General features: G+C 43.6%; 1 protein-coding gene across 1 annotated transcript; it reads left to right on the forward strand.

Annotated features, from left to right (window-relative positions):
* The first annotated feature begins 6,656 nt into the window (after positions 1–6,656).
* Positions 6,657–7,672, forward strand: LOC131106257 (odorant receptor 131-2-like). The gene is made up of 2 exons (XM_058055159.2): positions 6,657–6,820; positions 6,896–7,672. Exons 1-2 carry the CDS (start codon positions 6,671–6,673, stop codon positions 7,670–7,672), a joined length of 927 nt encoding a protein of 308 aa, XP_057911142.2. The 5' UTR covers positions 6,657–6,670.
* The last annotated feature ends 8,850 nt before the right edge of the window (positions 7,673–16,522 follow it).

Consider the following 16,522-nt stretch of genomic DNA (forward strand, 5'->3'; position numbering starts at 1 on the left):
CGATTATGTGCTCATCACGTGACCTCAGTGCCATCAGTGCCATCAGTGGGACTTATTATTCCTTCTGATGATATTGAAGACAACCTTCTGTATTCTCCACACAAACAACATGTCAGCCTTTACCAGGAGACTCGTCACTAAGCTTTGACTTTAACGTGGAGTCCAAGTACTATGTGGACAAAAGCACAGTTAGGTCCATATATATTTGGACACTGACACCAGTTTAGTTTTTTTTACCCTTTTACTGAAACATACTCCAAAGATAGTGATATAATGGACGTGGATATAAAGTGTAGACTCTCAGCTTTCATTTGAGGGTATCCACATTCAAATTGGATGAAGGGTTTAGGACAGGGGTCTCAAACTCAATTTACCTGGGGGCCGCTGGAGCTAGGGTCTGGGCAAGGCTGGGCTGCATCAGCTTTTCCAAAAAAAAAAACACATTTATTAAAAACAGAAAAATATACAAACTTTTTCAGTGCTTTGGTTCTGATTTTCTACAATAAAAGCTCTGATAAAACATACCACTGTTCTCAAATATCTTATTTTTTAATTTTTCTGCACAAAATAAGATGAAAAATAAATAAACAAATCAAGAATAAAGAAAATCAATCAGTAATAAATAAATATAATAATAATAATAATAATAATAAAACGGCAAATAATAAAAACTTAAGAAACCACATATAGTTGGTGGGTAGACAAATTATTTTTTCAGATTAAAATTATTTACAACATTTTTTTTTTTTATTTACAACATATTTCAGGGTCTTGAGACACATGCTAACTCGCAAACTAGAGAGCTAGTGACCTAAACGGTAGCCTTCAAGTTATTTCCTTTAAACTTAAATAGCCAAAAACTTACCACTTCCATGCGGATAGGGAGGATAACTATTAACAGTTATTTAACCTTTAACATGAACAATCAAACATAATAATTTTTTCTGGGTACATGATACCATACAGCATCCATATCAAACTTGCGTGGGCCGCACTAACATTGAACTTTCATATCAAGGGGGGGCCTCAAACTAGTGTCCTGCGGTCCACATTTGGCCCGCGGGTCGTGTGTTTGAGACCCCTAGTTTAGGAGTTTCAGCTCTTTAACATCAGCCACCGTCTTTTTAAAGGGACCAAAAGTAATTGGACAATTGACCAAAAGGCTATTTCATGGGCAGTTTTGGCCAATTCATTCATTATATTAATATAAATGAAGCAGATATAAGGCCTGGAATTGATCTGAGGTGTGGTGTTTGCATTCGGAAGATTTTGCTGTGAAGGCAACATGCCTCATATTAACTCACGAGCAAGATCTCAGTGTATAGACTGGTCATATATCTCATCTCGTTTCATATTACCTGCATACATTATTTGGATATAACTCTGGGTAAAACTGTTGATTTTGTTCATACTTGGGTTGTTTATATTGTTTATTTTTCTATATTGTGTATTTTGTACTGCTTAACTGATTCTGAACTCTTGCTGCTGTGCAATGCAAATTTCCCCACTGAGGGACGAATAAAGGCATATCTTATCTTATGCAGTCAAAGGAGCTCTCCATGCAGGTGAACTAAGCCATCCTAAGACTGTGAAAACAGAAAAAAAAACATCAGAGAAATGGCTACAATAATAGGAGTGGCAGAATCTATATTTTGGTGCATCCTGAGAAAAAAAGCAGGCACTGGTCAACTCAGCAACGCAAAAAGACCTGGACATCCACGGAAGACAATGGTGGTAGATAATGGCACAATCATTTCCACGGTGAAGAGAAACCCCTTCACAACAGCCAGTGATGTGAACACCACTCTCCAGGAGGTAGGCGTATAATTATCCAAGTCTACCATAAAGAGAAGACTGCACTAAGGTAAATACAGAGGGTTTACTGCAAGGTACAGGCCACTCATAAGTCTGAAGAATAGAAAGGGTAGATAGGACTTTGCTGAGAACGATCTAAAAAAGCCAGAATGTTTCTGGAACAACATTCTTTGGACAGATGAAACCAAGATCAAGCTCTAACAGAATGATGGCAAGAAAAAAGTACTACACGCTACACACTACATCCTGGGTAAAACACATGGGAGGCAGTGTGATGGCTTGGGCCTGCATGGATGCCAGTGGCACTGGGTCACTAGTGTTTATTGATAATGTGACACAGGACAGAAGCAGCCGGATGAATTCTGCGGTGTTCAGATATTCTACCTGCACAGATGCAATCAAATTCAGCCAAATTGATAGGGTGGGGTTCAAAATACAGATGGACAATGACCCAAAACATACAGCAAAAGCAAAGAAGTGGAATATTCTGATCTCATATACCTGATCTCAACTCAACTGAGCATGCATTTCACTGGTTAAAGCCTAAACCTAGGACAGAAAGGCCTACACTGTAAACATTTTTTTTAGCTTTTAATTCCGTCAACTTATTTGTATGCGTCAGGTCAACTATATTTTGCCAAAAAGTTGAGACAACTAGAAATGTTAGGTTTTTATCCTCCCAACTAATAAAATAGTTCAGTCTACTTTGAAATGTGGGTGTGGCCAACTTGTACAAGAGTGTGTTTTGCACATGCTCAGACACTTGTGATGGTGCCACTCGAACATGCACGCACGCACACACATCCATCACAAATATCACACCACACACTGACAGATGACTGACATATTGTTCTATGCTAATGTAAAACATAAAAAATGTTTTAAAGACAACACATTAAAGTTTTAATGCTGTCAAAATAAATTGTTCCAGGCATTTTTTGACTTTAATCCAAATTTCTGTTTGGTAGCCTATTGTTTTGTAGTAAAATATTTGATTAAACATGGCATTTCTCATTATGATTTGTGTCTGATTTCAACCCCGACTACTGCATTCAAGAAGCTGATACATTCTGTAAAAAATTCCAAGTTGACTCAACTTAAAAAAAATTTGTAACCTCGCTGCCTTCAAATTTTGATTAAATCTAGCAAATTATTTCACGAAATTTCAACACACAACTAAGTTTCTCCAACTTAAAAGACCAAGTTCACGTGACTTATTGATTTGTTGTGGGAACTTCATTTTTTAAGCCAAATAACCAAATATTTTGGTAGCATCAACAATGTCAATCAAGTAATCTCAACTCAACAAATTATTTCAATTAATATCAATTTAATTGTGAGTTTAATTTACTTCAGCTAATTAGTTAGACTAAATCAAAAGTGAGTTGAGATTACTTGAGTTCTATTGTTGATACAACAAAAATATTTGTTTATTTCACCTAATAAAGAAAGTTCCCAAAACAAAGCAATAAGTCATGTGAACTTGATCTTTTAAGTTGGAGAAACTTCGTTGCGAGAATGAAGGGATTGTGTTTAATAACTGCTTTAATTCCTGCCACTTTTATGCAATCTTTTTGTTCAACCCGCTAAATTAAAGCTGAAAGACTGCACTTGAACTACATCTCAACTGTGTCATTTCAAATACATTGTGGTAGTGTACAGTACCGAAATTAGAAAAACTTTGTATCCGTCCAAATATTTATGGACCTAACTGTATACGGACACATCCCACATCCCAATACTTTTGGCCACAGGGTGTTCGGTCCTATCCCGGTTCTACTCTCGACTACTTCCAACTTGTAAAAAGCCCAAGCCTGTTTTCTTAACTGGCCTGCAGCACATTCTAATGTGTGAATTTAAAAAAAAAACTACAAAAACAACAAAACAAAAATGAAAAAATACGCTGTCATTTGACAAGAATAATGTCAAACATTTTAGTAGCATAATATTAAAGCATTAATGTGGTGATATTACTAATTATGTAGTGGAAAAAAGGAAATAGGCAAAAACAGCCAGAATGAGAAAAACAGCAATTTTTGGGAATAAAGTAAATAAATTTAAGTAAAATATGCAATGCAATATGATTAATGAAAATGGTGTTATTTTAGTAACATGGAGTTTAAATATTAAAACAAGAGAAATAGAGATACTAATATTTCTTCATGAACCGTATATAACTTCTTAGCTTATCAACATATGTTGCTTTACAAAAGTGGCATCCTTTCATTTCTTACTCTGTGTTTGAATGTTTGGATACGCCTGGTTTATTTGTACCAACTTCCAATGCCTTCCTTCTCCTTGGTACTGATCTCAAATGTGCCTTTAGGTACCCTGAGACTATGGAAAAAAGGAATATAACAATGACAACAATAGTAATAATACATGCAGACGGTAAAAACTCCTGCCTCGCATATGAAATTTGGCCTTCATTAGGGGGCTAGTGAATTTTCGTCGTGAAGCAAGGTTGGGGTGTGAGGAGAGGGTGACACAAGGTGCACGCACACACACACGTGCACCGATGCAGCATAAAAGGTGGCCACTCCGCGGGTGCACGGCACGAGTAGAGAGTGACGATCAGGTGAGTCGGACGCCTTCCTTTTCATCTTTGATTGGCTTCACTACACCTTTAGTCTATCTAGATCTATGGAGTTAGTAGACCATTGATGTTCTTCTTTTCCTGACTGACATTGGGACCCACTGATGCTTGTATACAGTACTGTATATACAACCTTACTGTCATGCTACAGTTAGACTTTTAAGTATTGACGTTTATATTTGTCTTCTTCAATTTCACTGCTTTTCATGGACGTTTGCATCTTTTGCCTTGGGGACCATTACTGACTTCATGGTGCGTGTCAGCTGATGTTTTATGGTCACAGTTTGGTTTATTTCAGGTACAGTGGGATGGGGGGGATGTCAAACTTTACACTGCTTAGCTTTTGTTTAACTTGTTTTTCAAAGTGAAACAGTATCACCCGTGGGCTGGACTGAAGGTTCGATATCAAAGGTTTGTAGTACATGTGCGGTTAAACCCCTGGTATGTACAGAGGTGGAGGGTGTGTTGCCACAAGGGCACAGGTTGAAGACCAACTGTTTTACTTCAGAAGGCTTTTTTGTTGTTGTTGTTGTCATTTCAATTCTAAATGGAATCATGTTCTCTGGTCTTTTTAGAGGATGAGGACATCATGGAGGCTGTGTTAGTAACATTGGATCAAATACTATGGAGTCCAATCCATAAAAGTCACCATCAAAAGTCTGCAGGTTTTTGTTGTGAAATGTTGTTGAAACTCACACATCTGAGTAGTGTGAGCCTTCTAGGCTTGTGACAACAATGGTGATGTGGCATGAGATTGGCAGCTTGGTGAACTTGCTTACCGCTAACTTGCTTGTTGAACTCGCTGGCTTGTGATGTTAATTTGCCGTGGTGGCAAGGCTCAGGTGGGTTGGATCCTCAGTCCTCCCGTGACAATGTCAAAGTATCCTTGGGTAGATACTGAATGCCAAACGCCTGATTCTGCGTCGCTGTGGGATGTGGTAACAGTGGGAAAGCATTTTGAGCACTTTGAAGGTAGAAAAGTGCTATAGAACTATAAGCCATTGACATTTTACTGACTCAGAACAAGATACGAGCAACCAAAATGACTTTCCCAGACACACGTCAATTGAGGGTCAAGACAGTGCACCTTTTCTCTCCAACCAGCTTCTCCAGCAGATGATTTAATTCATGACCTGAAATAGGTATTGATCATTAAAACCAGGGGTCTCAAACTCAATTTACCTGGGGGCCACTGGAGCTAGGGTCTGGGCAAGGCTGGGCCGCATCAGGTTTTCAAAAAAAAACCCCAAAAAACGCATTTATTAAAAACAGAAAAATATACAAACTTTTTCAGTGCTTTGGTTCCGATTTTCTACAATAAAAGCTCTGATAAAACATTCCACTGTTCTCAAATATTTTAATTTTTATTTTTCTGCACAAAATAAGATGACAAATAAATAAACAAATCAAGAATAAAGAAAATCAATCAATCAGTAATAAATATAATAATAATAATAATAATAATAAAATGGCAAATAATAAAAACTTAAGACACCACATATAGTTAGTGGGTAGACAAATTATATTTTTCAGATTAAAATGAACAAAGCATTATTAGAGCCCTGTAGACATGACAAAACACAACTATATTTACATTTATACTTTTTTTATTTACAACATATTGCGCAACTGCAGGGTCTTGAGACACATGCTAACTCGCAAACTAGAGAGCTAGCAACCTAAACGGTAGCCTTCAAGTTATTTCCTTTAAACTTAAATAGCCAAAAACTTACCACTTCCACACGGATAGGGAGGATAACTATTAACAGTTATTTAACCTTTAACATGAACATTAATCAAACGTAATAATTTTTTCTGGGTACATGATACCATACAGGATCCATATCAAACTTGCGCGGGCCGCACTAACATTAAACTTTCATATCAAGGCGGGGGCCTCAAACTAGTGTCCTGCGGGGCACATTTGGCCCACGGGCCGCATGTTTGAGACCCCTGATTAAAACCACCTACATTAGTGACCATCTGGAAGGAAAAGCTGCAGTGTCTCGCCCCTACACGGCACAACTTCGACACCCCGCCCTAAGAGATAGGGTGAGGAGCTTGGTCGTCCAGGAGGAGCTCAGATGAGAGCTGCTGCTTGGTCTTGACGTTTATGAAATAAATTTGTAAATAAATGCAACCTATAGTCCTGTGTGACTTTTTTTCCTGACGCCTTTTTGAGTGATTTATACGGTAGTCAAGTGTGAAACACACCAACGCTAACTGTTTTGTCATCACTAGAGGTCACTCTGGCCCGACATGAACGCACAGTTACTCAATGCAAGTTTGGTCGTGGAGTACCGAGACACGTTCGCCAAAGCAGTCATCAAAAATGTGATTGTGGTCGCGATCGGCTTGTCCATCAACTACATCAACATCGGCCTCATGCACACCTTCTGCAAACACCAGGTAAGACATGCCCATGCATGGACGCTCTGAAAGACACAGAAACCAAAGTGTGACATGGTTCTTCTCTGTGGTCAGATATTCTACACCAACCCTCGCTACATCCTCTTCTTCCACCTGGTGCTCAACGACATGATCCAGGTCAGCCTGACTGTGGTCCTCTTCGTCATCAGCTACACCGTCCGCAAGATCAACATGTGTGTGTGCGCCGCCTTCATCCTGGTGGCGGTCTTCGTCACTGAGAACACACCCCTCAACCTGGCCTGCATGGCGGCCGAGTGCTACATCGCCGTGTGCCTGCCGCTGCAGCACGCCAACGTCTGCACGGTCAACAGAATCCTCATTCTCATTGCTCTGATCTGGACCACCAGCATGATCTCGGTTCTGCCCGACCTCTTCGTCACATTGGCCACCGAGCCGCTTGACTTCTTCTCTTCCAGCGTGTTCTGCCTCCGAAATAACGTCTTCCGCAACCCGCTGCTTTCCAGGAAGCGGGACATCACCTACATCCTGTATCTGGTCCTGGGGTGGTTAGTCATATTCTACACGTACTTCAAGATTCTCTACACGGCCAAAACGGCCAGCAAGGATGGCAAGAAGGCTCGGAAGACCATCCTGCTGCACGGCGTCCAAGTCCTCCTGTGCATGGCCTCGTACACCAGGCCGCTGCTCAAGGAAGCTCTGCTGCGATGGTTCCCCCAAAACGTCAGCGACTCTCTCTTCGCTTGCTACATCATCGTGAACATCCTGCCTCGCTCCATCAGTCCCATCATCTACGGCGTGAGAGACAAATATTTCTGTAAATACCTCATGCGGTATGTGAGCTGCAGGAGCATTCGGCACCCGGACCACTGACACTGACGACTCTTGTCACCTTTTGGTTCTGATTCAACTTCAAATGTTGAAATGGCTACATCTTAGCTTCCGAGCATCAAATCATATACAACTTTAAAAAGAGAAGAGACTAAATAGATCATTGTAATGGAAAGCAGAGATGGTCTGGGGATGAACAACTTCTATTCCCTGACTGTGATGTACATCCAATTTATACCGAAAAGAACTCCTCAGTCAAGCACACAGTACACAGAATAACATGATGTACATGTAATATGTAATACGCTAATAAAAAGACTCCTTACTTTTATCCATGCTTGTCTTGCACATGGAAAGTCCTTGCAAAGGAAGGAGGACATGCTTATTGAAATATAATCTGCAGGAGGTGCCGAGGTAGAGGTACAGGATGACTTGCAGGCCAAGGGTAACCTTCTATTCCTCTCCCAGATCTCCTTGTAACAGGACAAGGGTCTCATGACCCCGCTAGCCTTTATTAGCATCATGACAGTTGAGTGGTTGGAACCGAAAGTGGCCGGTATTGGTGGGTGGCTCTCATTTTCACTTCTACGGTGATGTCTTTCCTTTTCTGTGGCGCACTGGCACCAGAGTATGACGCCAAGTATGAGGCCAATTTGGTTTTCTTGTTGAAATCCAATTTTTTATCGAAAAAAATACAATGTGCAAAGTGATGTGCATGCACAACAGCACAAAGTCACACTGATTTTTGTGGTCATTTCAAGAATTTTTGCAAAATATTTTTCTTAACTAAATGATTCTGCGATTTAGCGGTTAAGAAACAATCACACATTTTGATGATGTACGCAATGTGACGCTTCAGACTGCAGTAGATCAGATACATATCGGATTTATATCGACATATAAACAAGGCCCGGAACCAAGTCCAAATATTTGTAGCACACGGTTATCCTTCCCAAGTGTAGCTATGCAGGTAAAAACGGCATTTTTGCCACACGCTGCTTGTGTTCATCCACCGTGCACGCTGTTGTTAGTTCTCAAGTAAGTGTCTCTGAGAATTTTACTACTCCATGTACGTATACTACCAGTCAAAATTTTCACAAAACTCCAATTTCTCTGCAAGAAAAACCTACATTTTAAGAGTCAAGATGGTCCATCTCTCTTCCATTTTTTTTTTTTCGCAAAAATTTTACTTTCTCCAGTACAATGCTTCTCAACTAATGATCACGGGTGTTCAGTACTACAATGTGCTCTGAACACTGTTTTCATGCAGACAGAAGAGGCAGTAAGTACTGCAGGACTTGGAACACATGTAGGAATTGCATCAACTGCCAAGGTCATTTATATAACTGACTTATATATTAACCAAGCTACAGCAATATTATTATTGTAGCAGCTAACGTGAAAAAAATATTTAAAAACACGACATGTTGCTAACGGCTAGGTTCAGCGGCATCATTCACAGATGGAAGAATGGACACCAAGCTCTCCATTTCGCTACAAAGGCTCAACAAGATGCTTGTTTTCCGTCAGCATTACCTGAGGACTGGAGCACACATCTTGTGCTGGAAGACACAGCCATCCCAAGGAGAGCGGACATTGTAAGTGTTGTTGCTGTTTCTATGCTGCTATTGCTGACAAAACTAGCATAAGTACATGTGTATTAAAGCACCCGGAAAAATACAGCAAGATACTGCAACTATTACATGTTAAAATCAGTGTACGTGTTAATGCTTGATCACAGCATGTATCTCAAACCATGCAACATTGTTACATGTTTTTTTAGAGGGCTTCATAGTTTATTTCGCCACCTTCTTACGACATCAGGTACACACAAACTGCAGGGTATGATTATTATTGTTTATGCTGCCACTATTTTGTCTTCATTTTGGGATGTGTGGATATGACCACACGCTGACAGGCAGGCAAAAACATGCCAGAGCAAAACCCGACCTTTGACCTAAGACTCTGCCATCAGCAGCTTGAAAACAGCAAGTGCTGATGTTTATAGGGGCTAACAGCAAGCACGTAGTCACACTGGGGATGGATTCCCCTTGCCTCTCCCAGTCCCCACTCACACTGATCATTATCACATAGCTTCTATTCTATTCTATTCTATTCTATTACACTGACTGTGCGGCTCATTTTACAGTCATTCCGGTTATTCGAGAAGGTGCTGAGGGTCTTTAACCCTGTGGAGGAGAGCGGACTGGACTGTATGTGTGTTAGGTAGGTTTGTAGGAACACCTCATCCACATCACAACTCCGGTCACAGAGTGAGTCTGGACAAAGTAGCAGAACTGTATGGACTTTATTCCTTTACAGGCCAATTTTTCCATCCAACAGGTTAATTTGTGAATAGTATAATGCAGGGGTCACCAACCTTTTTTGCACTACGCACCGGTGTGATTTGGGTCTTTTTTTCACAGACCGGCAATGTGTGGCAGAAAAATACGGCAAATACAAAATTACATGAAGGGGCTAAAAGTAAATGTTAACCTTCCTCTTGTGTTAGCTTTCTGGTATCACCTCTTATGTTAACGGGTCGGTTTTGACTCATGTATTAAATCTGCTATAAAATACACTAAAAACAATGTTACCATCAAATTTGCTTCTCATTTCTTGGTTACCTTCTTAGGCTTCCTCATTCAATGAAAATGTTGGTTTTAATACTTTCGGTGTGGACATGTAGGCCTTTTTTGTCACTATACCCCTCAATTTTAATTTCCTAAAATGGTAAAATGGTAAAAAAGAATCATAATAAATTGAAGGTTCTTTTTTTACCTGGCTATTACTGAGAGCTTAGAACATATCTCTTAAATCAATTAGTTTTATTTATTTTCTCATTTTATTATTAATCACTAAAGAAACATCAATGGTGTTCGGGTCAATTTTGACCCATATATATTAAAGGTAGAAAAAGTTATTGTTTTCAGCAACAGAACTTTAGTATAAACTGAAATCAAAAAGCAGAACAGGTCCAGATCTTGGTTCACTGTACTTGCCATTCTTTCCATGATCCAAATTGTAAATGTGAAATCAGCCAATCAAATGAGTGAATTCCCCTCACATGTCTGGACATTGTTTTTCTGCTGGTATATTGGAAAAGCGGTCAAAATGAGAATCCCCTGAAGCTTACATGATGAGAAGAGGAGCTGATTGTCATTGTGTTGGCTAATTGTACTCTTATGATTTCAGTTTTGGCTCAAAATATTGCATTATAGTAATATTATTATAACCGGGTCAAAACCGACCCTAACAATACAGTGGTCATAATTTCAACCAGACCATTTTAAAATGTAGTAAAAATTATTTTTTTGGTTTTATTTTGTTGAAATAGAGTTTCCTGACATAGTGAAAAGGCCTTGATGCAATAAACAAATGTTATGTGATTCTTTTTATGCATTAAAATGTAAAACGGGTCGGGTTAAGTGCAGGGAAAATATAACTCACCCGCTGAATCAGTGGGAGGCCTGAGCTTGTTTCGTAGAGATGAGATGGTCCATCTAGGTGTGATGGGAGACAGTGAGTCGTTAATAAGTTATTATTTCTGTGCGGCCCGGTAGCAAATGCGCCACGTATATGTATATAGCACATGCTAATTATCACACACACACACATATACTGTATTTGGCTTCACGACGAAAAGGGCGCCAACAGGTAGCTAGAACTTCAAATGTCAGGCGCACACAAGACAACGGGCGATATTCGCCGTCTAATTTGCATATAAATACGACCACGAACGATCGTTAACAGCCCATTAACTCACCTTTATCACAAACGCAGACAGACATACTACGCAGTACAAGAACAAGCTTTCTGACAAGCTTTCTGACGTGCCTGAATGGCTAGGCTGTGATCCTCCTGTGGACCCCTTAGTTGCCCCGCAAGTTGCCTGGTACAAACCCGACATGAAGTCTGCCCTGAACAATGCCTGTACTAAACATTATATTTACAACGAGATAGTTTACAACAAACTCATTCAGTACCAAACAAGAGAGCTCAGTACTGCCTGAATTTTGTGGCATTTTTGCTGAACTTTCAAGACCTACAGAATATTGAGATTTCGGACTACATAAACATTGAAACAATGTCAAGAAGCTTTACACTCTCTGTTTGAATTTGTTTCTAGCCTTTTTGAGTCTTTATAAGTCGGCAGTAGAACATAGGGTGGTTTCAGCAAAAACACCTGATTTTGAACAAAAAAACAGGCAAAATGAGCTTGAGCGAGCATGAGAGATGGCTGAGGGTGGAATTGAATCCTTGTCTCCTAGCTGTGAGGTCTAACCACTCAACCACCGTGCTGCCTTACATTAATCAATTAAAAAATAATATTTTAAACATAAATGTCAGTGTGGAGTTTGCATGTTTTCCCCGTGCATGCGTGGGTTTTCTCCGGGTACTCTGGTTTCCTCCCACATTCCATAAACATGCTAGGTTAATTGCCGACTCCAAATTGTCCATAGGTATGAATGTGTGTGGTTGTTTGTCTATATGTGCCTTGTGATTGGCTAGCGACCAGTCCAGGGTGTACCCCGCCTCTTGGCCGAAGACAGCTGGGATAGGCTCCAGCACCCCTCCAGCAATCCTCGTGAGGATAAGCCGTTAAAAATGAATGAATGAATGTTCATTTCCATCTGTTTTCTATGCCGCTTATCTTCACAAGGGTCACAGGTATGCTGGAGCCTATCCCAGCTGTCTTTAATGAAACTGTATAATAAATGGGTTTCACATTCTGAAATGGGTGACAAAAAATTCCAACTTGTACCCGGACAGCTGCGAACCACTGTTGCCAACTTTTCAGTAAGAAATGTGGCTATTGGCTGTCCTAGAAATCTCAAGATGACGCTATCATCTAATTTGCATACATTTGCATATGGTGTTGTAAAATATTGTAGGAAAACAAAGAACCCCATAGGAGAGACAAGAAATGTGTAAAAACACCTTAATTACTTTTAAAAACAAAATTATTGATGACTGCTTTGGTAATTTTTGACCATAATAAAATAATAACCTCTCAACTTTGTCCCATCACACGTTGGCAATTTAAAAAAATAGAACACAAAATGCAGAACAATACGTGCTTTCAGAACATTTTCCACGACCCATCCATCCATCCATCCATTTTCCTCCGCTTATCCAGGTCCGGGTCGCGGGGGCAGCAATCTTAGAAGGGAAGCCCAGACTTCCCGGTCCCCGGCCACCTCCTACAGCTCCACCGGGAGGACACCAAGGCGTTCCCAGGCCAGCTGTGAGACATAGTCCCTCCAGCGTGTCCTAGGTCTGCCCCGGGGCCTTTTCCCAGCTGGGCATGCCCGGAACACCTCACCAGGGAGGCGTTCGGGAGGCATCCGGACTAAATGCCCGAGCCACCTCATCTGACTGCTCTCGATGTGAAGGAGAAGCGGCTCTACTCTGAACCCCTCCCGGATGGCTGAGCTCCTCACCCTATCTCTGAGGGTGAGTCCAGCTACCCTACGGAGGAAACTCATTTCAGCCGCCTGTATCCGCGATCTCATTCTTTCGGTCATGACCCAAAGCTCATGACCATGGGTGAGGGTGGGAACATAGATCGACCGGTAAATTGAGAGCTTTGCCTTCCGGCTCAGCTGTCTTTTCACCACGACGGTCCGATACAGCGACCGCATTACTGCCGAGGCTGCACCGATCCATCTGTCGACTTCACGCTCCCACTTTCCCTCACTCGTGAACAAGACCCCGAGATACTTAAACTCCTCCACCTGGGGCAGGACGTCATTCCCAACCCGGAGGGAGCACTCCACCCTTTTCCGACTGAGAACCATGGCCTCTGATTTGGAGGTACTGAGTCTCATCCCACTCAGATGCAAACCATCCCAGTAAATGCTGAAGGTCGCAGCCCGAAGAAGCCATAAGAACCACATCATCTGCAAATAGCAGAGATGAGATTCTAAGGCCCCCGAACTGGACTCCCTCAACACCTTGGCTGCGCCTAGAAATTCTGTCCATGAAAATTGTGAACAGAATCTGTGACAAAGGGCAGCCTTGGCGGAGACCAACGTTTACCGGAAACAGGCTCGACTTACTACTGGCAATGCGAACCAGACTCCTGCCCCGTTTGTACAAGGACCGGATAGCACGTAGTAATGCGCCACCAATCCCGTACTCCCGGAGCACCTCCCAAAGGACGCTACGAGGGACACGGTCGAATGCCTTTTCCAGGTCCACAAAGCACATGTAGACTGGTTGGGCAAACTCCCATGCACCCTCAAGCACCCTCGTGAGGGTGTAGAGCTGGTCCAGTGTTCCACGACCAGGACGAAAACCGCATTGGACCTCTTGTATCAGAGGTTCGGCCAATGGTCGTACCCTTCTCTCCAGCACCCTGGAATAGACTTTCCCAGGGAGGCTGAGGAGTGTGATCCCCCTGTAGTTGGAACACACCCTCCGGTCACCCTTCTTGAAAAGGGGGACCACCACCCCGGTCTGCCAATCCAAAGGTACTGCTCCCGACTTCCATGCAATGTTGAAGAGACGTGTCAGCCAAGACAGTCCCTCAACATCCAGAGCCTTGAGGAATTCTGGGCGGAACTCGTCCACCCCCGGAGCTTTGCCACTGAGGAGCGTCTTAACCACCCCAGATACCTCAGCCACAGGCACTGTCCACGTATGTGTCCTCAGACTCTGCTTCCTCTATGGAAGGTATGTCAGTGGGATTGAGAAGGGCCTCAAAGTATTCCTTCCACCGTCCGACTACATCCCCAGTCGAGGTCAGCAGGCCCCCGTCTCCACTATAAACAGTCTGGACTGGGCACTGCTTCCCTTTTCTGAGGCGCCGGATGGTTTGCCAGAACCTCTTTGAGGCCGACCGAAAGTCGTGCTCCATGGCCTCACCGAATTCCTCCCACACCCGAGTTTTTGCCTCGACAACCGCCGAAGCCGCAAATTGTTTGGCCTGACGGTACCTGTCAGCTGCTTCCGGAGTCCCACAAGCCATCAAGGCTCGATAGGACTCCTTCTTCAGCTTGACGGCAGCTCTGACCTCTGGTGTTCACCATCGGGTTTGGGGCCTGCCGCCGCGACTGGCACCGACCGCCTTGCGGCCGCAGCTCCTTAGCTGCCTCAGCAATGGAGGCACGGAATATGGCCCATTCGGACTCAATATCTCGGTCCTCCCCCGGGATGCAGGTGAAGCTCTGCCGGAGGTGAGAGTTGAAGACTCGACGAACGGGAGACTCTGCCAGACGTTCCCAGCACACCCTCACTACTCGTTTGGGTCTCCCAGGTCTGTCCAGCATCCTCCCCCGCCATCTAATCCAACTCATCACCAGGTGGTGATCAATTGACAGCTCAGCCCCTCTCTTCACCCGTGTGTCCAGAACATGCGGACGCAGGTCTGATGATACGACTACAAAGTCGATCATAGACCTGCGGCCTAGAGTGTCCTGGTGCCAAGTGCACTTATGGACATCCCTATGTTCAAACATGGTGTTAGTTATGGACAAACTGTGGTTCGCACAGAAGTCCAATAACATCACACCGCACGGGTTCAGATCAGGGAGGCCGTTCCTCCCAATCACGCTCCTCCAGATCACATTGCCCACATGGGCGTTGAAGTCTCCCAGTAGAACGACGGAGTCACCAGCTGGGGTGCTCTCCAGCACCCCTCTGATGGACTCCAAGAAGGCCGGGTACTCCGAATTGCCATTTGGTGCGTACGCACAAATGACAGTTAGGACCCTTTCCCTAGCTCGAAGGCGTAGGGAAATGACCCTCTCGTTCACCGGGGCTGACTCCAACACAGAGGCACCAAGCTGGGGGGCTATTAATAAGCCCACACCAGCTCGCCGCCTCTCCCCTGCAGCAACTCCAGAGTAGAACAAGGTCCAGCCCCTCTCGAGGAGTTTGGTTCCAGAACCCAAACTGTGGGTCGAGGTGAGTCCGACTATGTCTAGTCGGAATGTCTCAACTTCTCGCACAAGTTCAGGTTCCTTCCCCACCAGCGAAGTGACATTCCATGTCCCAAGAACCAGATTTGGCCGCCGAAGACCAGGTCGCCTATGCACCCGCCCTTGACCACCACCCAACACACATTGCACCGGACCTTTATGCTTGCCCCCATAGGTGGTGGGTCTACGAGGGGGAGATCCCGTGTGGCTTCTTCGGGCTGGGCCCGGCCGGGCTCCACGGGTGAAGGCCCGACCACCAGGCGCTCGCCTGCGAGCCCCTCCCCCGGGCCTGGCTCCAGGGTGAGGCCCCGGTATCCCACATCCGGGTGAAGTACGTTTTCTCCTCTCGTTCTTGCTCATATGGGTCTTCTGAATCACTCTTGGTCTGTCCGGTCACCTCGGACCTGTTTGCCTTGGGAGACCCTACCAGGGGCATATAGCCCCAGACAACATAGCTCCTCGGATCACTCGGGCACTCAAACCCCTCCACCACGATAAGGTGGTGATTCACAGAGAGGATTTTCCACGACGTCAGAGAAAATCGCTAGTCGCTGGTTCAAAGGATCAATGGATCTGCTGCATCTTTATATATTGTAGCGTCGTTGCCGACGGGAAATTACACGACTGCGATCGCTGACAAGCTTTTTATTGCACAACAATAATACTGGCTCCTGTCGGCCGTAACCAAGCCGTTGCAACCACCGCCAGCAACACAACAGTACTTCCTCCACCAGACACGCCCCCACCCCCTGGTGCATTCACAGTCACCCGGAACAGTCGGACACCCAAGAGCACAACGTCAACATGAATACGTCAGGGTCGCTACAATATGCTCTGGATCAGAGGCGGGATGCAGTCGGGATCTCAAAATTTTCCATTGCGTAACAGAGCTTAACAGAGCCTATCAATGCACTAGAGAGCTTGATCATCGTATCAGAGCGTTATTTAAAGCGTGATAAGCGCACCA

The sequence above is a fragment of the Doryrhamphus excisus genome, linkage group LG18 (genome assembly GCF_037039965.1).
Source record: "Doryrhamphus excisus strain RoL-2023G ecotype Guam linkage group LG18, RoL_Dexc_Guam_v1.1, whole genome shotgun sequence".
NCBI classification, from domain to species: domain Eukaryota; kingdom Metazoa; phylum Chordata; class Actinopteri; order Syngnathiformes; family Syngnathidae; genus Doryrhamphus; species Doryrhamphus excisus.

Bases quoted from the DNA above. Each gene is read 5' to 3' on its own strand.
- LOC131106257 (XM_058055159.2), top strand. From the start codon at position 6,671: ATGAACGCACAGTTACTCAATGCAAGTTTGGTCGTGGAGTACCGAGAC. The intron at 6,821-6,895 runs GTAAGACATGCC...CTCTGTGGTCAG, and splicing joins ACACCTTCTGCAAACACCAG to ATATTCTACACCAACCCTCG.